Here is a 26,768-nt window from a genome sequence, read left to right as displayed (position 1 = left end):
TCTTAGTCTTGTCTAGGTGTTTTATGTTGTTTCTCCTGATTTACTTTTTGTCTCTTGCCCTTAATATTAGGAGATAAAGAAAAGAAATGAGGCTGGAAGTAATTAATGAAAATATCCACAACAAATAGGTTGATCAGATGTGTTCTTGTATCCCTATACAGTAAATACAGACAGAATTATAAACCAAATCTATTTTTATCCAAATTATTATGTTAAAGGTCAGAGCTCCAGTTTTGAATTGTTTTGATTTTCACTGTTTGTTGTGTTTTTCAAAGTCATATTTCCAAGTAACTCATGTTTTGTTCTCCCCTTCTACTATAGAAAATGAAGTGACTACTTTCCCCGTGTTGGTGAGTGATCAGAGTGAAATTGTGGATACCAATGGAGCTGGAGATGCATTCGTTGGAGGTATTTCTTACTTCTTTCTCTGTTTGGAGATTATTTTCTTATTCTCTCTGTATAAAATTACCATTTTTTCATTCAACTGTCCTTCAGAGTGAACTTCATTCTTTTAGGGCTTTTCTCTGCATCCTGAAGTTATATGGCTTAATTAAGTTCTGATTTTCAAAGGAAAAGTGTGTTCTATTACTTTAAAAATAATATGCCATTATGCTGTACTATGGTCGTTTTCATGAGATTAATTGTATCTGTCAGACTGTTGCGTAAACAAGCTGCATAAAGTACTATATAGTGTACAGAAATCCCTCCTGGCTTAAATGTTAACACATTGTTGTTCTTTAAAACAGGTTGTAGTGAATATTAAACAGTATGTTAATAAGTGAGCATAATGTCTTCTGATCGTGTCAATTTTGGTAGAACATCTGCTTCCAATACAATTATTTGGACATCAGAAAAGAACACAAAGGGTTAATTTGTTAAAACAAATGCAGAAAATATCTGGCATTGCTTAATATCCATTTGCAAACTTACTATTTTTTTTGGCACAAGCTCTAAGGAAAAAAGAGGATGTTATGTCTATGCCTGTTTTAAAAAATGATTCAATATAAGCCAAAAACCAATCTAATCCAAAAGTTCTGTCATTCATTGTAACCTTCATACATGTAGTTCTGTGATGCACTATTGCATCCTGAAGGCTCTAATATCCAGTGCATATTAGCTGTAAGGAGCTCCATTAGTCACTAATTTACTGGAAACATTACCAAAGAGACTTTATAAATAGGATTGCAGGGCTCAGTCTTGTAGCTCTGAAGGAGATAACAAGCAGTGTGTTACCAAATTAAAGCCTCAGAATTGTGTCCCACTTCAAGAAAGTATTCAACATAGCTTAATCTTAAGCATGTGAGTAATTCCATCCATACTTAATACATCACTTAAATGATAAATTTTCAGTATATGCTTAAATCTGGCTAAAAATAGGAATGTTATTATTCATTGCTTTGGTGCTTTCGTGAATCAAAGAGGACAGAAATAGAGGGAAACACATTAGGTCATATTATTCATACACCTTTTAGTGCATGCTTGTCACTCTCTATTGTTCCTAAGTCACAAACAAGACTATATTTGAACCAGTAAGTAGCAGTGACTATAACATAAATAAGATCTTCTTCAAGTGCTTGTCCTTGTATATATGTGCTCTGTGTATCAGCTGTGCCAGTAAGCTGCTGTTCTTGTGAAAAAAAGAGAAAAGATCTTGCCTATTTGTTTTCAGATCCTGAAAATTAAAATAATACTGGGTAGGGCCCAGGCGGGCAATATGCTAGACATCAACCAAGCTTTGCCTCAGCAGGAAGCAGCTTTTCATGTGTCTGCCATGTTCATCTTGGGTTGTATTCTCAGTTCTTCAGATTTTAGGCATTTTGAAATCAGGACTTTTTTTTTTTTTAATAATCCTACTTTTGTTCTTTCCTGGTTTAATAGCAGGAAGACTATTGCAACTAAATAATTAGGCTTTAGGAACTGCCTGGTCTCTCATAACCCTTCCTCTTTAAATTATATCCTTTTCCCTGGTACTGCCATAGCTGCTGTTTTTCTGTGGAAGGGCTAAAACGTTGTCTTCAGTTAAATTATTCAGAACATCCTGAATGAAAAGACTGATATAAGCCACATCAGACTCTATTCCAAACTGCTACCTTTCACGAGCAGTGTAAGGAGTTCAGGCACTCCTGTCAGGCTGGTCTTGGATCGGTTGTGAGATTTCTTTCTCCAGGGGGAAAAATTATGTGAAAAATGCTAAACTCTGTTGGGAAGGAAGGAAAGAAAAAGAAGAAATCTTCTAAAAGATCAACTCCCCTTTGTCATTCTGTCTATTGAGATAACATTTCTGGATACAGCAAGCTTCAGTGTATTTGGGGTAATCTTAACAAAGGTCCTGTATCACTGTTTATGGCTATGTATTATTTCCCTCAGTTCCCCCACAAATAGCAGTGAGGCATCAGATCCTTTTTGTGTGGAGCACAAGTGCAGTGCAGCCCAGTAGTAGCATGGCATTGTACAGCTCTCCCTCGATACCAGGGAAAGAAAGGAACACAGCTGGTTTTCCTTCTGTAATGGAAGTTGGCTCAGCAGTTGCAAATCTGTCTGAAATCTCATTGTGGTTAGACACTTACCTGAGTATTGGTATGTGAGCTTAGGTTCTTGTTGCACCATATTTCTCTCTGCTGTGACTCAAAGCAACAGGAGCTTTAGAATATCCATAGTTCTTCCATTAGCTTCTAAGATATCTTAGTTCTCCTCTGTCACCCCATAAACAATAAATTGGTCATTTAGTCTCCTCAGAGCACAGATTTTCCTGAGTTTAGTCCAGATGGGAGATTTGGGAGTCATAACAGTCTAGATACACAGCTGATTCTAGTCTTCTATACTGTGGTCTCCTTCTTCATGGAGTCATTTCATTTTCCTTCCCATATGTAGGAAATAGGATACTAGGCTGGATAGTCTTTGATTTGGTCTGTGTTTCATTTGGGGGAAATGTCTGTATTTTATCTATATCACACTTTTCATGTGTTTTCAAAGTACGTATTTGCAAAAGGAAAAGTTCTTTATTGTCTCCTTACCAGAAAGCCCTATGCAGTAATGGTGGTAATACTACTCAACATATATATCTTCTGTTGATTCTAGCATTGAACCAGATACAGTGTTATTGTCCTGACAAAATTTTTATAATGGGAAGCTTATATTCTCTTCAGTGTATTTCTAGCTTTTTTCTTTGATTGAGGTTTTTATCAAGTTGTTACTACCGAGGCAACAGTACATGTAATATTTTGATTTTAGTGTCCTTGTAGCAAAATGTTTCAAAATTCATCCCTTGACAAAAAAATGCACTCAGTGTTATAAGATACTCTCCTGGAAACGTTGTTCCTTTATTCAAACAGCAGAGAACAAGACTCCCATGGCAAAGCTTTTCATACTTCTCTGGGACTGGTATATTAACATGACTGAACAGTGGGTTTGTTGGAGCAGATGTCTTGGTTGAGAGGGGAATGTGGGATATAATGAGAACTAACCCCATCAACCAGGATTTATTTTACATTAGGAGGTTGTTACACTCTATCTACACTCTATCATATTTTGAAAGGTCTTTCATGGAGGCACTCTCTTCCAGAGGTATAACTCACAGATTGTAAGGAAATTCCTTCTCAATAATTATGCCAACTTGGCAAATCACTCCTCATGTGTTTCTCCATGTGAAAGTGGAAAATAAGAAATCTGTTGGGTTTTTTTTTCTCTAGAACCTATCTAACTACTGAAGGTCTTGAAATCTTAAAGTCATGAAAAAGTTTAAAGACACAAAGTTTCTGGGCACTTGTGACTTGGTGAGTTGATTCATGAGTTCAGCATTTCTGAACATGAAGCCGCTGGCCTCCAAGGAGAACTAGCTCACTCCAACAGCTAGCAACAAGAAATAAACTGCATTTTTCAGTTGAAATGTGTTTTTATTAAGTTGGCACCAGGAATGTCTCTGAATTTCTTGCCTCTTACTGCAGGCATCAAGTCATCTGCCGCTCAGGCTGGTGCAATGCATGAATGAGAAACTGGGTTTTAAAATTGCTGCAGGTATCTTTATGCTAAAAACACTTCTTTAAACAATAGTAACAGAGTTCTGCCTTTATTGCTTGCCAGCAACACTGCTACCTCTCAGAAGTTTAAGCAATAATGATTTACTTTGTAGCATCTCAGCACCTTATGTGGATTTCAGGGGTACCACAAATTTTTGGTTATAAAACCCTGAAATACCCATAAATTAAAGTTGCAATTCCACCTCCAGATTCTGATGACATTGACAAATCACTTGAGCTTTGCTGACATGGCTTATGTCACAAAAGTGCTCTTAATAGAATTACAGTCTTCGTTTATAGAGTTTGGGGAACATTCTATTACTCGTGAAGTTAACATTTATTTATTACTAGTAGCCCCAGTTTGAAGTTTTGCCATAATGATAATCAAAGCATATTTAATAGCAATGAATAGACTGAAATATGGATAGTTTTGCCATCTTGTGCTTTCCTTTATGCCATCTTGCTCTCTTTAGCCAGAGTAGGTCTGCCTTCTGTTTGGACTCCCCTTTTTGCCACCATAACTAATGAAAACAATAAGCATCTTTTCTGGTAGTTACTGCCATTGTTCCCTGCAAAATCTCTCCCCTAGATTCTGTCTACTCAGTGGAACTGGGTAGAGAGTTCATAATAAATTAATAGGAGAAGGTGTAAAATCAATGTTTCTTCAGGTTCTGTCAATATAAATATATTGACTTAGTAATCTACTATGATTTAATCATATACTGCATGAAAAGTACTAGAGTATGAAATGTAATCACAAATCATTTTCAAGTAGTGTGATGAAATAGGGACAGAATGATCACACCAAGTGTCTATTACTTAGCACCATGTTATAAAGATGTTATACCATTCTCAAGGAAAAGAAATCCTGAGATAGAAGGAGCTATTCATTAAGCATTGTACGGTGCCAAATATGAGCTGATAGCAATTTGCCTCTGTCGGTATCAAAGCTGAGGTCAATGGCTCAAACCACCTGTCAATTTAACAATCGCATTGGCAGCTTTCATGTACTGAGGAATCTTATAAAGCTGCTAGCTATAGTTTGAAAACTACATTCAGAATTTCTTTGGTGCACATGTTTACAGAATAAGCAGTTCTCTCTCTTGTGAAACATAGCATGAACCTTACGAGATGGCCAAGTGCTGTCTCAGCTACCAGAGAACTACTCTTGATAGAAGACAGGGACAGCACCAAAAGAGGAATTGTCATCTTTTGTATGTGTCCTTGTGTGAGCGTGCCTCATGGCATCCTTATCTTTTCTTTAGAGACCACAGGGCTTAATGGAGATAAGTCCCTCCTTTTATTACTGTTTCTGTTGTCAAACTGGCTCAATAAAGCCATTCCCTCGTCTTTAATATAGAGGTTAATTCTAAACATTATTTTTTCATCTTAATCTAAATGCCTCTACAAATTAGATAAAGACCTTGGACTCCTAGAGTTTGCCTAAAGGTCATCACATTGTTCATATTTTAGCCTGTTTTCATGAGGTAAATGCAAATTATTTTCTATAGAGTAACACCTAGCTTTGATTTCAGAGCTAAGTAATATTTGGTATACTTCTACATTATTGAAATGTTAAAATATTATCCTTAATGTGAAACATTCTTTGAATATATTATACATATACATATATGTATGTTTATAAAAACACAGCACAAGAAATATAAATATAGGTTTGCAAAGAACCCATAGTGCACAAAATAATTGCTCATCATTACTCCTCTACTATTAAAAGTTTGATTCAGAAACCTTCTTTAAAAAAGGTCTGGTTCTGTTTTCTAAACACACTAGTATAACTTTGGAATACCTTGACTGAAGCCAGTGGATTTAAACAAGTATACTATTGATAAAAATGGAAACAGAATTTAATCCAGTATCATAATTCTTATGCTGCTGTTCTGCAGAATCCATCATTTATGGAAGGAATCCAAGAATCTTTAAAATAAAAAATCATGTGAGTTGGCCCTGCTTTAAGCCAGGGACTGGAGCAAGTGACCTCCAGAGGTGCCTTCCAACCTAAATTGTGCTGTGGTCCTATGAGTTCCAGTCCTGTAGGAGTTAGGTTCCCAGATACCATTTCCTGTTCCTTTGAAAAGCCAGCCTCAGTCATCCTCAGAGGGCACTGTTGGTGGCTAAAGAGTAGAAGCAGACTGAATTAAAAAAATGAAGCTTATGCAATGCGAATTCTGTCTTTTCACAATAAATCTGATACTGAGCAAAGATGGACTATATTCATGACTTTGTCTAATAAGTCCCTTACGAATTTCATGTGAAGGAATTGTGAGGATGGAGGCATGTGCACGTATGAGAAATGAAATAAGTTCTTATGGATAGTTGCTATATGGCTATACCAGGAGTGCTAAACATGCCAAAAAGATCTGATAATGCCTTCAGCATAGACAGGTGATTTGTATGGTTTGTCAGAATACTAAATTATGAGTGAGCTTGTGACTATATTGAAAAGAAAGTTCTTTAATGGATTTATACAGCTCTTTAAGATTGTGGAAGAATCTGTTTTCACTAAAAACATTACAGAGAAATGAAATATTCTCTCTGTTGTAAGGCGGCTCTCTGTTGTAAGAGCCACCCTCTCTCCAGTACTCACCACCCCTAAAACATTCTGGATTTGTTGGAATAGGAATTCAAGGAACTAGGAACAGTTCTTTACTGAACAGCAGGAGTGTGATATCAGAAGCTACTTAATCCACTTACGGTGGTCTTTCATTTGTATAAGGTTTTTATACTTCTTTAAGATACCTTGGGAAGTTGTCATCATTTTTTAATCACATTTGATAGAAAGAAATACAGTGGATAAAATATCACTGCTGTGAAGTACTGCCTTCTGATAACACCAGAGCTCTGAGATGCAATTCTATCTGCCAGCTGGGAGTGAGGGGTATTTTCTTGGTGATATCAATTAAATACGTATGTGCATGTAACTTGTTATGGCTAATTTTTGCTACAAAATTTATCTTCATGAGCAAAGAGACAAGGGGATATTACTTTGAATTGTTCCGTCTTTTCTTTAAAGATAAATGTTATACAGAAATCAGCACTCTCTTAGTCTTCATTTATACAACATGGGTGGCTAATTGCCTGTGAGCAATCCTGTTGTTACTAAGATCATGGCTGATGAGATACGAAGCTTTGAAATAAAAATACCTTCTTAATGTCATCAGCATTTTGACTGACAGCCCATTTTGCCCATCTTTAATACTCCTGTTTTACAAACAGCATACCTGAGTATAATAGCTGAGCTGCAGATATGGCATCAATCTTTGCTTGCTAGGGGATAACTTGTCAACATGTTCATGACTTACCGCCCGTCTGTTCTGATGGTATTCGTAACTCTCTGAGAAACATCACATCTAAACCTAGGCTGTTAGATGGCCATGTTATCTCTGTAACTGACCTTCTACAAACTAGAAAATTACCAGATTATATGTTCCTGGTTGATTTTTCTCAGTCTCAGCTAGAGACACATCATTATTCTGATCAATAGTGAGCCAGTCACTAGTAATTTCAACATTAGTACTGGCACAATTTAGAAATTTGCCACAGTTTGAATTGCAGCTACTTAAACAAAAACATAAAAATAGATATCACTCAGGAAAAACATGAAATATTCCCATTTTCTTTTTAATTCCCTACTTCACTTTTTACCGATTTCCATTCAAAATTATTTCTGTGCTGCCATTATACTTAAAACTAGTAACAAGTGTTGTCCAAGTATAATTTAATTGTGATCCAATCTGATTTGTTTTGTTTTAATTGCTATCCTTCTCTTGGTTTCCAACTGTTCATCTTAATTTTATTACGTATGTATTTTTTATCAAAATACAGTCACGTAAATATGGTAATTCACATTTTCACCTATACAATTTAAAGGCAATCCAGAAAAATACATGGTAGAATTAATGTAAGGCAAAACATTAGTATACTTACTGTCATTTTTTAAATAACATGTAGAAGTGAGAGATCCATTTAAAAGGATCAGTGTATGGAATTAAAAACCCTCAGAAGTTCCTAATTAGACTGAAGCAGGACCTGATCCTTCTAGCTGCTGTGTCTCTTTTCCTGTCAGTGACATCGTCAATGTTAAAGAAGCCTCAGTACACAACAAAAGGATTAATATTTTGCAAAATTGAGTTTTAAAAGGCCTAATTTACCTCACCATAAATTCAGTGACATTCTGGACAGGCTTTGTGAGAAATAAACGTTGAATAGGTTGCATACATTTTAAAAAACAAACCTACTGTGTTAAAAATAGATTTTCAAAACCAATTATAAAGTTCCAATTTTTGCTGTAATAGCTATGGGACAATTACAAATTGACTTAACGCCTCAAAGCAAATCATCACCGTTTAAAATACTTTGTCATGCCTACTATACCTATCCTCATCTCGGTTCATTTTATGTTAATGTGTCATGTGTTAGAAAATCATGTAATGATAAAGAAAATGTTCATGTGGAAGGTTAGAAATTACTTTAATGAGTTATTATTACCTTGCTTGCAGACTGTTGGTAATATTTTTGTGTTATTTTAATGTATTCTGAGTAGAGACAGAGGCACTAGTCAGATTGGATCATCAAGAACATTCCACTGGGAATCAAGACAGGATATAGTCCCCTAAGAAATGATGTGTCAGATTAAGCTGATGCTATATTTGCAGGAGATACAACAACACACAATTAAATATAAAAATGCACTGAAATATGTTATCCATTTCATGTCTGATATGACTTGGTGTGGTGCTATGGAGATTGACACAGTGGCCATAAAGGTACTTCCCAGGCTGTGGTATTAGCTAGCAGGACCCTCACTCACTTGCAGCTGCCTCTATTATAGAATAGGATGGTAAAGTCTCCTATAATTTGTTCACTTTCCCCACACTGAAATGGGCTCATACTTGAAGTGGGAAGACAGCAAGTTTGCAGTAAAAAAGAAATAAAAGAAAAAAACATGGTCCCAGTTGAAAGCAGTGGTAGTAGCAGTGCTTGTAGGTTGGTTTGACACTGATCCTGACTCTGCTTAAAGGGACATTACTGTTATTGGTGATCAGTAAATGATTAGTATCAATCCAGGACTGTAACAGAAATTTAAAGAGGCAAAAGATATTAAATGCCGCTATATTAAAATAGGAGCATTATGAATATAATGCTAGGGTAGGCTATTACAGCCCACAAAAGTCAAGAAATTCATAGGCTGTCTAGCTACCGTATTCCAGCTGCACTGAGTGTTGCTTTTTGATTCTCTTTGCATGCTGCTGCCTTGATTGTGTGGAAGTATGCTTTCAAATAAAACCTGACTGAGAGATGGTCACTCTGCAAACACAACTTCAAATCTCCTAGCTTTTATGCTTGTGAATGTCAGCTATGAAGTTACATTCATGTAGCCTTTTTTGTACTTGAATATATGTTAAAAACTGAATAGAGGATAGTACATAGTATTCCATTTTGTTATGCTTAGAACTTCATTATTTCTACATTAAATTTGTGAAATTGTCTTCCTCTTATCCCAAGCAGTAGGTGTAGTAATCTGCACCATTTAATGTCAATACAACAGATCTGTTTTGAGGCTCAGAAAATTTCCTCAGGTACTAAAAAAAGAAAAGCTTATTTCATTCTGCTGCCTCAAAAATGGCTAAGGAGAATTTTAGCTTTTGAAGAACACTTCTAGGAAACTTTCTAGGAAATGTTTTTAGGAAAAACAAAGTGAAATATCAGCCTGGAAAGTAGTTTTTTCAGATAGTTAGAGAAGATGCTTCCAATGAAAATACCTGTATTTGGTTTGGCATATACAGTGCCTTGAATATTCCTTGTGAACTTGGAGGGATTTTTCTTTTAATCAAATGTTTTTCCCTGATCCTGGCTGTTGGAGACAAGTCCAAAGCCACCAGATTCTGATCCAAAAGGGAATTTCCCAAAGTTCATCATGTGGACTTAAAAATTAAAAATAGGACCAAACCAATAGAAGTTCTAACTTTGTTACCAGTTTCCTCCATCACATCTTTCTTGGAGCATATTTTAGACTGAAATTATTCTTTTCCTGGACAATAAGACATGCTGGCGAGTTTAATAGAGGTGATATGCAACAGGTTATAAATAGAGTCCACTGAGGATGATTAATGTGAAGGGTGTCACAGTGCAGAACACTGAAGCCTCTCCTCCAGCTCTGAGCTGTTCCCCCTCAGAGGGTGGACAGTACTCAGTCAAGGCATAGGCCACTGATAGGAAAACTCCCATCTGTCTCAGTAGGCTTCAAATCAGGATCTAAGTTTTCTCCATCCATTGCACAGCCTTCAGGACCAAACCACCATTCCTACTTGCACAAAGACATCAAAGAAATAAGACTGCTAATTTTCCTTGGAGAGAATCACTGATGAGCGCAAGCATCTACACAGGCCTTGGGGAAGTGTGATGACACCTTATTCTATGAGACACAGTGAGCTGGCCCAGTAGGTCCGAACAGTGATAATCATATATGCAATGCAATAAAATTATTCAGCCTTGAGTAACTGATTCCTAATGGAATAACAGGGATGTAGTGGAGTTTTATTTTGATATTTTTATTGTCACATTTTTGCAGGAATCTTTCATTAACATTTTCCACATGTAATGGTTTAAAGCATTAGAGTCTGAACTTTTTTTTGCTTTGTGTATTCAACACCTCCTCTCCATTCCAGGCAAAGGCTGCTTAACTGAAAACACTCCTTTCACTTATTCATAGTTGCCTAGTAAATGCGAAGTTGTATTATTTGCATGCATCCATAAATGACTGTATAACCTCAGACTAGGGAAGATGTACACCCATCTGAGTGATCCTTACAGAAATCCAATGCATTCAAAATGTGTCTGTAAATATAAAGAAAATGAGAAAGATAGGGACAGCAATACCAATAGTAACTGCTGTTCTTGAAAACAGGTTTGGTTTAGTATTCATGCTGGTGATTAGAAAATAAGTTTCTGTAAGAGGGTTGTACATAGACAGTGAAATGCATCTAGCACATGACCATTTTATAAATAAAGTAAATATAGACTTCCAAAACATTTTTTTCGTGATCTCATGGTTTTGTCATTCTCTGGAAATCAAAATATTGACATTTACCAGGCTGTTTGTTCCAGCTTTCTGATCTCCTGCAGTTTATTTTTATAACAACCTTATCGATGAGCCTCTTACTCAGCTCTCTAGGTTTAACTGAGTTGAGTCGATTTGTTACCACAGCTTCAAGTAGCTGTTACAGAACAAGCGAGACATCCTAATAAAGCTGTAAACGTGTTTACTCAAACATGGTATTGATTTTACTTGGAGAGGGAGAAGCTAGTGCTTAGCATGGTGTCAGGAAGGATGAATTTAACTGCAGTTTTTCATTGTCATCTGTCATGGTTGTGAAACACTAAGTGAAGCCACAAGAGGATAATTAGAATTGCCAGAAATTTAGCCCCTAAAATCAGTTAACCACTTGAGATTTTTGTAGTTTAATTAGTTTTTATTAAAACTTTCCTCCAGTGGTATAGTCAGGAAGGGTTTTCTCTTGTTCTTTTCAGTGAGAGTAAGATTTCAAGGTTGCCACTTGTTAGATATACATCTTAAATGACTGTTTTTCTGAAAGGGTTGGTAACCTTTTCTCTCTCACTTGTAATTAGCCTGGCACTACAGTTCTGTAGAAGCACAGAGCCATTTCATTTTAAAAGAGAGGGAAAGAAATTTGTTTGTACACTTATACATTTGTAGTTAATAACATATATGTGCATGTGTGGAATAATTTTTACACTCTATTTTGAGAGAGAAAGTGCTAAGGTGTGTGAAGGTTGAGAAGTATAATGTATTTGAAGATGCTTACATTTAATTTGTCTTATATGCTGTAAGTCTAATGTGTCAGACCACAGTGCCAAAATACATGAAAACAGAAGCCAAATCCCACCCTTAATCAAAAACGTTTCCATTTAGAATAGCCAACAGTCGGTTTGATAGCAATGGGCAGGGCCTCTGGCTTACCACAGTTCTTGGCTGTAATATCCACCATCTGCCACAAAATTAAAAAAAGAGAAACCTCAGCATGTTGACGTACGGTCGTTCAGTGACTATATCGTGGAATCATTTGATGCCAACATCTTTTACAAAATCTAGGTTGGCTGCTTGGCTCTTGGCACCAGCATTGCTAACCACCTGATTACAACTGACCAGACTTGTGCTACCACAACATTAGCCCACTCCAGCGACACTAAAAGACATCCAAAAAAACCTCAGTCATATCAGCTACAAGGCTTTAAACTGCTAGGGTAATCTTTCTTGAAAACTGCATCTTCCCACACTGCTGGCCTGAAAAGCTAGTGGGATCACATAAAAATAGATGAGCGTTCGAGCAACTGTGATAAATGCTGTTTACGAACAAGAGTGTGAAAAGGTGCTTGCAACTGTCCCCCATGGTGGAATAACACCATTTTAAAAAAGGCAGTTCACAAATTAAGCTGTAGAAACTTTAAATACAAAAAAGAGGAGGCAGCTCAGCTGTTCATGATCCTTTCTGTGACTGGGACAATTTTGCTGGTGAATGGCTGGGCTAGCATGGATTATATTAGGTGCTTCGGGGTCCAGCTGGAAGAGGAGGATTGTCTGGGAACATCACGTAGCAAAAAGGTTTTGAGGGGCTTTGACTCAGGGTCAGCTTGTAATTGTTTATAATTAATGCATATGATAATTGCTTTTTTTCTGCTTTTCTCTCTTGCATTTAAAAAAATACATGAATTTTGCCTTGGGCATTTTATAAAGGTTGGAAGTGTGAGAGAAACTGCAGAAAGACGAGTAGTGGGGGAGCTGGGTGTCGGAGGCTATAAACGGATTTCCAGCCAGCATTAGTAATTAACAGTCATTAAAATTAATTGTCAAGTGTACAGTTTGAAATGAAACATTTGGCTTCAATATGAGCTGTTTTTAAGTGTTGTTTAAACCATTACCAAAGCAGACCAGAACTGTTTTAAAATCTCCACTATTGGACTCCCACATTCCTATCCAACTTCACTATTGCTAGGCATTCATTCAGAATTACCACTGATAATCTGGAAACAAAACTTTCAAAGAAATCACTGATTTCGATGAAATTGCCTCTGAAATGTCTATTTTGATGGCCACAAGAAAATTAACTTGATTCTCCTTTAACGATTTTTAAGTGCTACTCAGCTCTTAGAAGTAACAAAGACAACACCTTTTGTGTCAGTCAGTGGACTGTCTTGCTCTGTCTTTTCAGACTTATATTGACATCCCCAAAGAGACTTGAGCTGGTTTCAGTGAGGGCCTTGGTTTGAGTCTGGATTTTGAAGCTCAAGCACCACTTCTGGCACTTGGCTTTCAGAACTTTTCATTTGGTGGTGAGCACAAAAAGGAAGAAAGCAACTTGTCTTTTTTGTTCCTCATTCTGTTTGCAGACCTAACAATTATAAACATTGTCTTTGAGCATATGTAGTAAGGAAGCTGGAGATAATAAAGATTAACTCTTAATTATTTCAGGCACACTTTTCAGAGCAAAGCGATTTCAGAGACGCTTTACTAAGCAGAAAAGAAATAATTATGGGCCCAAAATAGCTATTGGTATGTTATAATCACTTCTATCAATCTGGGAATGCAAATACATTTTGTACCACTCCAAGGTTTAAAGCAACTTTTGAAGCAAAGTTGTCTTTGCTTTCTAGGAAGATGCTGAGTAAGTGGGAAGAATTGGACAGAGTTCCAAATAAGTTCTTATCATTACTAGGTACAAGGTGGTTACTTGGCTATCCATGCCTGTGAGGGACAAAAGGCATCCCAGTCTACTCTGAAAGCTTACCAAGATGGCTAATTACAGCAAGGTGGCCTACTAGGCATCCTGCAACTGTCATTTCTCTTACTCCAGAAACAATAAATACTTTGAATGTCAGGGCAGGAGGCAGACAAGTGGGAAAGCCTTGAGTTTGGTTCTTGCCTTTGTGTTCTAGTGTGAAGAGAGTGGTACACAATGCGTGTAACACCATCCACAGCTTCAGCAGTGTAGAAATGCTAGTGCAGAATGGCTGCAATTAGAAGATGGTAGTATTGCCTGACATTGTTTTGGTAAAATACATGAAGTGAGGTTGTCTGGTGTGGCCAAACTATACTACTCCGTTCTGCACTCCAGTCCAGTGATAGCTAGGAACTAGTTCAGGCCATGGCAGAAGTTAAAATAGTTGCTGAGCTACTTATGTTCTGGGATAATCTAGTTCTGTGATCCTGAGCCTGTGATACAGGATCGGAGTTCAATCCTGCCCTTTCTGTCTGTGAAATTGTAGGAGGAGTTTGAAGTAAGTCTGAAGCCATGTTCACTTATCTTCTTGCATTTCCAGTCATGGCACCTTAAAGAGATTACAGCCTTCCACTGCTTATCATCTTCCCTTCACTGCCCTGCTCACTGGTAGAGCTGTTTGAATACTCACTAACCCACTTCAGTTTAAATCAGCTGGGTTAGCAAAGATATACCATTCAACAGCTTACTGTTTAAACTAATCTGGCTCATTTTGACAGAGCATCAGGTTATACAAGCAGCAAAGAAGGATGGTGAAAAACAGATGGGGCAGTAACTTCTTCAGCTGGAACTTGAAGATCTGAATCCATGCCTTGAGAGTATGACTCATGGCGTTTGCATCACAGTACCTTATACACTGGAGGAGGCAAACTCTGAATTATATTCTGACCATGTTGCTTTTTACTGCATTAACTAAAAAGAACATTCTGCAGCTAAGGCAGCCAACCTGATAGAGCTCTTTGTTTCTCTGCTCAAACAACATTGCTTTCTGGTGTTCCCTCGGGGTCTGCTTTGCCAACTGCCTAGTCTTAGTATATGATGTAGTTCTGTGTTTATGATATGTGTGTTTGTATTGTCATTCGATGTGATATTGTGTCAGATACTGCTATTTCTAGTTCATCTATGAAACACATACCTTTTAACAGAAACTCAACAGACAAGAATGGTTTGAGGGCAAACTCCCCACTGCAGTTTCTACATCTCTTATATGACAGCTGTACTTAATGTCATTTCTCCACCACTCTGAATTCACAGAGATCTCTCATTTCTATCCCCAATTAGAAAAGGATGTTTTTTCACCTGATTCTGCTTTCACTTAGATCAGAATAAATATGAAGTAGCTTCACTGAAGAGAAAAGATACATGCTAGCTTGAAACTACAGTGAGCTTGGGAGGTGATGACAGTCTCAGTCTAGTTGGTACTGAAAAATAATTCATGTTTTATGGTCCTTTGCTCCTTGGATTTTCTTCATATATGTTTGATGCCTTGATCATAAGCATAGAGGACAGTTGTTCTTTCTTGTATAAAACCCTCTCTGAATTCATGCTCTGCACAAAACCTAGCCTCATGTTTGCCTTTGGAGGCCTGCCCAGTGCATCTTCAATACTTACTGAGTCAGAAATGGACTCTCTTAACAGCCTCATTTTACATACAGTTACAACTTGCTCTCAAGTTTTAACCACCCAGAAGCACACTGGCAAGCTCCTGCCTCCCAGGCAGTTTAAATTTAATGATTGACATTCTCCACGTATCCAAGAAAGTTTCTCCTAAGAATGCATGTTAATTTAATGGAGAGCAGACCATTTTCATCTCGTTATTCAGAAATGGTCTGATTTCTGCCAGGCATGCTGTTTGAATTTCTCAGCTGTTACCCAACTATTACAGCTGGACCATCCTGCCACAGTTGTGTTGTCTGTCATCCCCTGACTGCCATCAGTGATAGCACTCACAGCACAATTTCTTCGTGTTTCAGATTCTCATCTTTGTATACTGAAAATTCCTGTCTTCTCCACTTGTGCTTATGGACTTAACTTTTGTTGGTGAAGCAGTCATTTTTTCCCAGCTAGTGTCAGTCAATATCTGTGAAATTCCAGCTAGTATGTAGCTCTCTAGAAGAGTATTGGTGTCAGAAACGTACGAGTTTTCTCCTAGCTGTCAACTAAAACGCCTACTTTCTATGGCCTCCCTATTCCGATGAAAAGTATTTGATTTATAGATTTAGTAGTTTTAAACTCTTCTCCCATTCAGTGCAGTTTAGAGAAAACTATGCATCAACTAGGCTTCCTTTCACTATCAGTCATGACCAAGAAGCCAAGATAGATCTTGGTAATTCATGAAAACAGGATCTGTTGGTTACCAGTATTATCTTTCATTAATCTAACCTTATATTTCATGGTTGACCTGATTTTTAATCTTCAAGGAGCAGACATTATTACATAGGATAAAATATTTTTATCATCTTCTAAAAATATGCTCTAACGTGCCACTGAAAGAAATATTTAGAAAAGGAGCACATGTAAAATAAGAGCATCACAATATAATATCGAGTCTTTGTTCCAATAGTAACCAAGCTGAACAGAGAAAGTGTATTTGAAAGCAAGCTAGCAAAACATACCATCTTTGAATCAAAATTTGTAATATGTCAGAAATTGGTACCTATGAGCTACGTAGTACTCATAAGAGACAGGGTTTCAAGACTAGATTTGTACTGTCAAGGCCCAAGACCTGTCAGAACGTGACACAGGAACTTGGAATGGTGGATGAAAGCTTTAAAAAGAACATGTTTCAGCTTGCTAGAATTCTGATTTTCCTGGGCAAGCCTCACTTTCCTTCTGTGATTGGATGAGGAAGAGAGATACATCTGAAACATATTAAAAACAGGATAAAAGTGAATAAAATATTACCTCTAGAATGACAGAGTGAAGGTTTAAATTATAAGATACTAAGTTTACTTTTCACATCTTGAAAACCTCTTCCAAATTTAAAACACGTATTTCACCTCTGCCATAAGTTCTGTCATGCTTTCAATCACAATAGTTTCAGTCAAGACAAAATGTTTCAGAAGTGAAAGATTCAATCGATAAAATTTCTGGTGCCACTTGTACTTAACTTTTCCAAGTACCTATGAATAATCTCCTTTTCAGGACTCCCTGCTCTATATTCATTTAAAGAGCTGATCTGGTTTTCAAAACACTCAGCTCCCAATGATTTCTGGTTTTCTAAGCCATTCCTGCTAGGGCTTTGTTAGCTAAAGCAGTTAACCAAGTGCCCCAGTTCTGAGAGGTGCTTCGTTCTCCATACGGTTTGCTGTTTATATAGGTATCTGAACATGCTAAGAGGTACCCACTGTTTCTGAAGTCTTAGGTTACATTTCCCATAATCAAGGGCAATAGATGTCATCTAACTTTCTTCATCATGTAAAAATTTCTCACCTTCTTTTCATTGTGAACACCTGTAACTGTGAATATAGATAACATTTATTTGTTATGTGCCTTTCTCTTTTTTTGCGGAAAGCTTGCAGAGTGACAGTTGTGTGGGGCTGTAGCCATAGCCAGTATGAACAGAAGGAGCTCTCTTCAGCAGTGAAAACTGCTTCTTTGTTTTTAAAATGGTATTTGAGGAATCAGCAGTTCTCTCTGGAAAATAAGAGAGCAAGAAGTCTGATAGAATCATTTTGAGGGCACTAATAAAGACCAGTCCTGGTAATCTTTAATTTACTTGAAGCTACCAAATGGAGACTTCAGGTAGAAATAACAGCAGCAGGTCACTCAAGCGCAATACTAAATTTAAACTAGCCAGGCTACCTCTGTACATACAGTTAGGCCAGTATTTCAGTGCTTTGACCTGTGACAAACTGATACACCCAAAAAACCTAATCTAACCATTTTCCAACTTCTCTTTCTCTCCCACTTTGCTCCATAGGCTTTCTCTCACAGCTCGTCTATGACCGGCCAGTGACCGAGTGCATCCGGGCTGGACATTACGCAGCCAGCGTAATTATCAAGCGTTCAGGTTGCACCTTCCCAGAGAAGCCTGACTTCCACTGATACTGGTGAATTGGAGGGATCAAGAGTAACTCCCATGTTGCCATGGGATTGCTGCCTACATTTTTCCTCCTTCCCTTTCCTCACCTTTCCAATTACCTGCATCAACGCTTCTGTACTTCTGTTCATTGTATTCTAAACAAAATAGGTATTTCTATGGTGTTTTCCTTTTCATACCACTACAATGTCTCAGTAATCTTAACTTTGGAAACAGTGCTAAGTGAAGCTTATTCTCTCATTCATCAGGAAAAATTGTTCTATTTACACAGTTTATAAGGAAGTCCCATGTAAATGACACTGCCGATTAACACCATTAAAATACTTTGTTAAATTATCTAGTTTGTATCCAGCTGTGGCCAAATCCTGCTCAACTTACATGAAATCAACAGACTTGACTTTATTTGTCACTTAACATTATAAACCAGGAATTGTTCTTTCTGTATAGTGGAGTCACACTAGTGTAGAGAGCGGTGTAAATGTCCCAAGAATTTCCTTATATATTTGAGTGTACAAGACCAGGCTGTCAGATCCAGCCCAGTTTCCATGAAAGTGAATAGCTATTTTGCCCATAATTTAAGGACCTGATCTGAAGCTGATGCCATGCATTCGGTCATCTTGCACTGATGCCAGTAGCTTTGGGTCTGGCACTGTGTGAGAGAAGGGTCTGGCCACTCTATGCACAGTCACATTCATCTGTCAGGTGAGCTAGCAGAGGTACTTTCAGTGATTTCAGGGCAGATGCGTGAGTTGATGATGAACATAAACATGCAGATAGATCTTATCTCCTCCATGTGAGCTTTCTAGAGGCTGTATTTAATTAAGGTACACATAGTGAAAATGAGGTACAGAAATATTTATGCAGGATATATTGACAGGATATGCCAAACGGAATCTCTGAAACGCACATTTTTAAACTTTTAATTTACTTTGGATAATTAAGCAATATGGTGGATTTTGTTTGTATTTACAGTATTCAAAGAGGTGATCTGACACTGCATTCATTACTTTGCTATGTAATTTGATACTGATAAATAAAAAATTGTCATACAGTAACTCCTGGCTTTGCACTGGTATGTGTTCAGCTTTCCTCCATGTATCGTACTGAAGTGGGAACAGGAAATGGGTGCTTAACCCACAGTCCATACTAGAGCTCACCATTTTATATGTGACTTTCAGTGTCCAGGTGGGTGTTCAAGGGTGATCTCAGCAGTAAGGAAGGGAAGGAACATCAGGTTGGTATTTGTACCACAGGAATGATGAAAAATTAGTGGCTAGGGTTCATCAGTGCAAGCTTTGCACTTTACTGCATAGAATGGAACAAGGGATGCACAGAGTTAGGATGTTGTTATATCAGTTTGTGTATTGCAAAGACCATGTGGAGAAATCAAGGCTATGATCCCGATTTGCTTGTTTGGCCCAGCATCCACTCTGATACATTGGACAGCAGGCTCTCTCGTCTTAGAGATCACCTGGTGAGATCCCTGCAACTACATCAAGGAGCTTCAAACCAGCCGCTTCTGAAAATCCTCATGGGGCCATCGTCACAAGCACAGGTCACTGCATCATAAGCATGGTCTGTTCTTCAAGGACTCAAGCTCACAGTTTCTATCTGAAGAAGGCTGCATGTACAGGCCGTGTCTATCTGTGGACCTACTCATGAACAGCTTTGTGCAAATAAGACTTGTCTGGTTTCTTCATAGTGCTACTCTCAAAAGAGCTTTGGACTTGACATTTCTCATGTTCTAGCGTAGGAGAAAGGAAGAAGAATGAATATATTGGAGTGAAAATGGAACTGCAAACAAAACTGAAAGAGGCTACAGTGTGCATGGTCTTCAGGTTTTATGGGTCGATCAGAAGAATGTTATTTTTTACATCTCATGGTTAATTTTTAATTCTTTAACTTGAGATATCCATCCAATATATTTTAATCAAGAAAAGCTGACAGGCCGAGGAAGGATGTGTTGCAGTCCTTGCTTTTAATGTATGGTCACATATGCTTACTTCATGAATTTGGCTGTCAATAAGGAAAACTCCAGTGGTCTAGTGGTTAAATTTACTGTTCCCTTTGATCTGTATCCATGACCCTTTCCATTCCTTTTGAAACAACTTTATCAATGTCCTGGCCAGATAATTATGGCCCATTTAAAACAAAATATAAATATGTAAACATTCTTCACTCTACCAATGAAACTACAAGAGAGCATAACTACTGTAAAGGAAGGGAGGATATGTAAAGGAAGGTAGTCATACCATAGTGGGGGGTTGTTCTTCCTTTCTCTAGGCTATTCCTTGTTTTCAATTCAGGATGCAAGAGAGTCAAAGCAGAGGTTCCCTTCTGAGCTTTTCCACTGACGTGCTTGGTGAGCTTGAGCTCCTGACATTTGGCTCTTGAGTGTCAGCTACAAAGCATAATTTGAAGCCAGTGGGAGCGGCTGAGGAATAAACTACTACCCAATTCATGGAAGGGCATCAGAGTCTGACCCATTCTATTTAGTCATTCATTATTTCTCCAATATCTGTCAATGGATATTCTTGGATGATGTATAGATACTTAGAAACATATTGCCATCATGCTAAATAATTTCAATTTGTGCTGTCAAATTGCCTGACATTTTCATTCTGGATTCTTTTCAGGATCTGTATTTCTTTCCTTCTTCTCACTGATGAAGGGGTTTTTATCTATATAATGGATAATGGTGCCATCTTTAATATTCTCTCTCGCAAATATTCTTCCTCTGTCTTTGGTCCTCTACCAGCTTATTCCACACAGAGGCGTGTTAGAAAACTGGTGTTCCTGAAAAACGTCACTGAAAGAGTTGTCTGCCAGTGACATGTGCCACTGTCTCAGATCCCAGATGGGATAACTGAAGTGAGTCTGTCACTGAGCTTGAGCCATCATTCAAACCCAGAGTTCTTACCTGGGTTACTTTCACGAAAACAAATACTGGAAATCCATTTCCTACCAGCCACTAGCCAAAGCATATCACCCTCACTCAGATAAAACTCTTCCTTTTCGCTGGAAATGACTGCATCTCCTGTGCCCAGCACCATGCATTTTAGGCTTGTTTTAGTACCACAGAAGCGGGTAGCAATGCTGGTGAGATCAACAGGCAAGGAATCAGGAAACAAAGGTTATGTTTCTGTTTCTGCAAGTGATCCACTTGTTACTTTGAGCAGATCACTTTCCTCTCTCAATCTCTTTTTCTCTGTAAGGAAGATGGTAAGCTCAATTAGATGGTAAAAGAGATGAAGGTGATAAGAATTCAAGTAGGGCAGTATCGGCCACATCTCTGTACTCACTGCTGGTCTTTTGATTATTTGAATTTTCCCTTTTGTACATGAACTAATTTAAAGCTATTTGTTTACCCTTAAAAAATATTGCTAGCTGTTACTACTTGTTTGAGGGTTAAGGCAGGGAAAGGAGAGGAAAAAAGCTTTACTTATAAGGTGAAGTAAAATATGCTACATGAAAATGACAATAGAAATGCACACTGTTTTAAGATGACAAGTCTGGGAACAATCTTTAATTTAAAGGGTCTTATCCACAGTTTTCATAAAGAAATGTTAATTAAAAGTGTGATGACATGTTTGGGATTTAAAGGAAATCGTTCTGCAAAGGATTTATAGCAATCACAGCTCTAGAGCATTAGGATTACAGATCCTTGTGCTGTTCCTTTTCAGCGATCATGTGATTGGCCTGCTGTTAAATATAGCTCCCATTTAGTGAATTGAGACAGGCATGGGAAAGGTAGGGATAGTTTCCCTTTAACCAGCGGGATTTCAGAGGTGTTGGAGATTATACAATTCATTAGTTTTTACATAAGATCAAAGGGAGAGGGGAAGTCTTAATTTGGGCACCAACTGCTACTATCTGAAAGTCTTGCAGATTAAATGAGAAGTGAACATGTGCAGTGCTAACTGCTTGTATTAGAGCATGAGCCTATTGTTTTATATCTCACTAACTCATTGTTCTCTTCCTGAAGATAATTCTCACACTTAAGACCTTCAGAGATAGTTATGTCTATTGTGAATAGTTCAGCAACCAACTGTCTCAGAGGTTATTGCCTAAGCATCTTTCCCTTGGTCTAATCCCCTGCAAGGTTTTTTTCTGAGCAGTGTTGTTAATCTAAAATGACTGCTAACTGACTCCTGTGTCAAACATTATTCATTATGTGCTTTAAACGCTTCCTGCAGAGGCCAAAATAAATTTTGCTTTTTAAAAGCGGACCACAAGGGGTGCCTATGTAGGATATTTCCTAAAAGATTAGCCTCAAAATGGCAGTTAAGATGATGAGGGGAAAAAACTGTGCTCAAAACAAAGCTTCACAGTTTAACCAGGGACATACAAAATGGACAAACCTCAGTTACCAAAACCCACTCTTCATACAGAATTATCTATAAGCTGTTCCTGTGAGAGAAAACATACACCCTTGCAGGGCAGGAGAAATACTTTATATAAAGACATGGAATAAGCGACCTTATTAGAAAATGAAGGCCAAATAAACAAAATTTTTAAAAGCAGTAATTCTTTTGTGTCTTGGTTTTTTTCAGGTGTCACTGGTGTTGGCATAAAGTGAGAGGGGTTTTTTGTGTCAATGGCACTGTCAGGCCTTGAATACATAATGATAGTATGGGAAGAGAAACAGACAGATAGATTTGAATAGCAATAAGGTGGGTTTTCTTCCAGTGTGAAAAAAGCATGGGATTCATGTGTACTGAGATGAAGTATAGCCTTGCTGCACAGTGCAAATATTTAATGCTGTTCTAACTATCCCTTGGTTATTGGAGTGTGACAGTTAATAGCCATCAGCTGCCAAACCCAGTGAACAGTTTGGTTCCCTAAAAAGAAAATGAAAAGTTAAAAAATAAAGCCAAGTCAGACTAGAAACCCGCAAATCATAAATGTGCTATAGCTTAGCAGGCAGAGCATCTCCAAAGTTCAGAGCCATGTCGACCTGAGCTGCTTCTCAAATGAGAGAGAAGGATCGAGTACGTCTGTCTTCTAGTCCTAGCTTTGCCAGGTACTCACAGGCAAGTTTTGGCTGGGCTTTCTGTCTCCTGAGGCCCTGTTACTCCCTAGCAATGTGTGTAAAGAAGATTGAGTAAAGACTGGAATGAAGAAAAGTAAAGCATTATCATTATTCTGGATCAAATATCTGAAGTCGGTGGTGCAGCATAAATGCATGGAAAAATGGAAGAGCTCTTAAACAGAGTGTGAGAGAAACTGTGTGCTCAGAAGGCCTCCCTGTCTATGTTAACATCAATGTAAAATATTGCCCTAAAAAGAAGCATTACTGTGAAATAATAACAGCATATGAGAGAATATTTCAAGAAATAGATTTAGCTTGAAAATCACTTCTCATTCTACGTTGGGTTTTCTTTTTTTTTATTCATGCTAGAAGTAACACTTCACTGTACTTAAAAATTGCTCTATTTTGAACGTACCTACTTTTTGGGACCTTGGGAATAGCCACATTCCCTCTTCCCCTATATATTTGCCAGCTATGCTTACGCAATGGGAAGTACCAAACATAAGTGATTAGGTGGCCATGCTCTCCAGGCTCCCTGCGTAGCCACTGGAGAGCGTGCCTCCAGAGGACAAGTTGGAGCAGGGAGCTGAGCAACAACTCCTGCAATGCTCTGCAGGCACCTCTGCTGATTCAGAGAGAGAAGGTAGGATGGGACCTACCTACTTTAAGGCTGTTAGCCATCTAAAGCGAGAGCAGAGAGAGGGACTGATCTTCCCCGGCCTTTTCCCTTTGTTGGTAATTGCATTTTTCACAGAAAGGCAAAACAAACAGCAAAGGCAGTAAAAAATATAACCACCAGCAAAATGACTCTCATTTAAATTACCTTGATCTCAGTTTCTTAAAATTATTTGAGTTCCAAGTTAATGATGATTCTTCTAATCTCTCCTGTTCATATTAATACTTGTGGTAGATATTGTACAAAACCCTTTTGCTCATCTGCTGTTTGGGCAGTGCTCCCTACACAACCTTTTGTTTCCATAGGATTTATCTCTCTCTTGAAGTATTTCCCCACAAACACACTTCCTGTCCCAGTTACTTTCATATAAAGAGTAGGTTTGGTTTTTTTAAGGGGTGAGGCAGTTACCAATCACAATAGTTCTCCCAAAAATTAGATTGTTGTCATATCTATAGATCAGTGAATTATAAATGAAATCACTGATCGAACTTCAGGATTCGTTTTCAGGCATATAACCTATTGGTGGGACTATTAATGGCACTCAACTTGCAGAATTTCCAGGGTTCTTCTATCAACATATCACACAGACCGACCTATTTTAGTCTGGCCTGTCCTAAAGCATAGCCAGTTGCTGTGGGTAAGTTGCAGGGTAAGGATAAAGCGCTTTCCTATCCATCTCCCAAGGTCAGTACAATAACAAACACATTTTCTGTCTCATAGTGAAAAACATTTATTGGTGCATCTTTTGCATTCCATAAATGACCACAGATTTCACAAGATGAACGCTCTGGATTTAGGGAAGGTTGTGCTCCAGATACATGGTGATTTGTATGTATCATGAATACATACATGATACATTTCATTGTCTAAAATTAGCAGTAAGACAGCCTCCTGGGGCTTGATGTTTATTATGCACTACAGTGTTTCAGGACAAAGCAAGAAACAAGATTTTAGCACATAACCTGGCAAATTCAGCTGGGGAAAGGAAGAAATTAATTTGGAATGACTTGTCATAGTATGTTTACTATAGAAATTTATGCTAGCTCAGAAGTTAGCCCTTCTACCCCCCAGCAGCAGCAGCAGCAGCAGCAGCTTAAATTGGACCATGGGAGTCTCACGGAGTAGGAAGATATTTGAGTTTCCCTGAGGCTCAGAGTTCTGCCCTGAAAAAAAGACTCACATATTGTTGTCTCAAAGAAAAAAGATAAACTGTAGTGTGCTTGGGTATTAACTTGCACAGTATCAGCTGCAGCTTTGCAGTTTGGGTTGACATGCAGAAGTACTGTGTCATCCTTTGCATGACATATCTGCACACCTCTGCCTGACAGTGTTTGCTTGTCCCTCTTGAACCAGCCTATAAAGTCACAAGTAGTATGTTTTATTTATCCTAGACTTGTAACTTTTTCTTAATGGCCTCATTTTTCTAAAAGAGATGAAGATGGGGCAATGATGTGGAGGACATCTCTCCTGTATCATAGTTCATACCTTCTGAGACTGTCAGCTTCCCTGAGGATGCACTCACTCTCTGCTGAACTGATGATGAAAGAACTACTCTGTGCTAAAAAAGCCAGTGAGATTTCTAATGATCCATTGTTGCTTATGCCTCTTCCCATGTTTCACGCTGTAGGGAGAAATCAACTCTGTTGAACCAGCAGCAGCCCTACCAAAGGACCAGCCACTTTTCTTTAATTGGCTTCAATTCTGGTTCTTTAATTTTCCTCGGATATATCCTGCCCATGTACTAGCCCACCCTGATGCTGTGATACTGAGTCAGATCAGAGCACAGGGCATTTGGCATTGCAGCCCCACATTGCATCTGGATGAAGTTTAGTATGCAGAGCAGCAAGGATCACGAGGGGCTTGGTTTACTTCCCCTCCAAACACTACCGGCAAAAAGAAAACAGACACAAATGCCTGTTGCACAGGTCTCTTGCCTCTCAATTCTGCTCATTTTGCTCAGCTTAATGATTCTTTTTGGCTCCCTCTTCCCTTCCAAACCATAGCTGTGAATATTCATCTTTAAAAGTAAAGCACCATAGAAGTGGGCCTTCATACAGGACTCTTGCCGGCTGCCACTCCTGCTGACAAAAAAGATTGCAAGAAGCAAGAATTTGAATAAAGGACAAACGTCACATATGCTGTGTGCTATGGAGGACAAATGCTGAATACAAAATATGTTTAATTGCTGAGTTAATTATCTCACTAAAGTCTAAATGTTGTTTTTCGGCACTCCCCCCCCCCACTCAGTTGTTTACTTTTATCAGTTAGAAAATAAAAAATCAATGTCATGAAAAACATAATTATATTCCTACTAATCTGGAGTGTTTTCTCATTTGAGTACTGCAGTCTGATGCGTTTTATCACTTTCCATCAGATTATAGCAGTGGAAATTGCCAGCTAAAAGCTATGGCTTTAGAGCAAAAAAGGGGAAGAAGAAAACCCACCCCAAAGCCATGTGCCTTGCCAATCAAATCTTATTCCTAATGACAAAGCTTCTGTGATTTCCTTTCTGACAATACATGAATAGCTAGTGAATAATTGGTTCAACAGGAGCTTCATTAAAGTCCAAGAGAGAAAGCAAGATCTTTCATGTGAATAATTTGGAATGATTGGTAAAGATGAGGCATTATTATAGGATTGCCTTCTGCTCCACAGTCAGAAATATGCAGCCTCTTCCTTGCTGAAGTATGAAAACATTTTGCAAATAGTTCTAGCTACTCCCAAGTGGTGGATGATCTTGCTACTTAGTGAAATGACTTTTTGGTTGCTACTGTTCCTGGATTAAATGCACCCATTCTCTACACAAATGGAAAGTAATTGAGCTTTGTCTGTGGAGCCCAGCTGCAGATGCATCCTCCCACTCCTGGCTTGAACAGGTTTTGGTATAAGCTGTGGGTGCTTCTCCTCCACCACTGCAGCTCAAAGGGTAGTGACACTGACCCACAGAAACGCAGGCACTGTGACTATGTGCCCTCGCTCACCCCACCACACTGCTTCATGCCATGCCATCCAGTCTGGGCTGGAGAGTACATACGAGGTAAGTGCATCAGCCTGTCCGGAGCGGCTCTGTCACTACACTCTTCCTGGCGGGCAAAAATAATGCAGAAGGTTCAGCCGGACACCTGGTCAGCAGAGTGATCATTACCCATGAGAATGACCTGTGCTCATTTACTGGAGCAGATGAGTC

General features: G+C 38.3%; 1 protein-coding gene across 5 annotated transcripts in view; it reads left to right on the top strand.

The window, feature by feature from the left end:
* Nucleotides 1-18,928, top strand: part of ADK (adenosine kinase) — a 290,826-nt gene extending 271,898 nt beyond the window's left edge. For all 5 annotated transcript variants that reach the window (XM_074830614.1, XM_074830613.1, XM_074830615.1 and 2 more), the window contains 2 exons: nt 322-408; nt 17,754-18,928. In XM_074830614.1, the coding sequence (XP_074686715.1) occupies nt 322-408; nt 17,754-17,878 (212 nt within the window). In that variant the 3' untranslated portion in view covers nt 17,879-18,928. The remainder of the gene's footprint in view (nt 1-321; nt 409-17,753) is intronic.
* The last annotated feature ends 7,840 nt before the right edge of the window (nt 18,929-26,768 follow it).

This window comes from Strix aluco, chromosome 7, assembly GCF_031877795.1.
Source record: "Strix aluco isolate bStrAlu1 chromosome 7, bStrAlu1.hap1, whole genome shotgun sequence".
In the NCBI taxonomy this organism is placed as follows: domain Eukaryota; kingdom Metazoa; phylum Chordata; class Aves; order Strigiformes; family Strigidae; genus Strix; species Strix aluco.
Note: the sequence above shows the minus strand (reverse complement) of the source record. Positions and strands in the feature narration are given on the sequence as shown.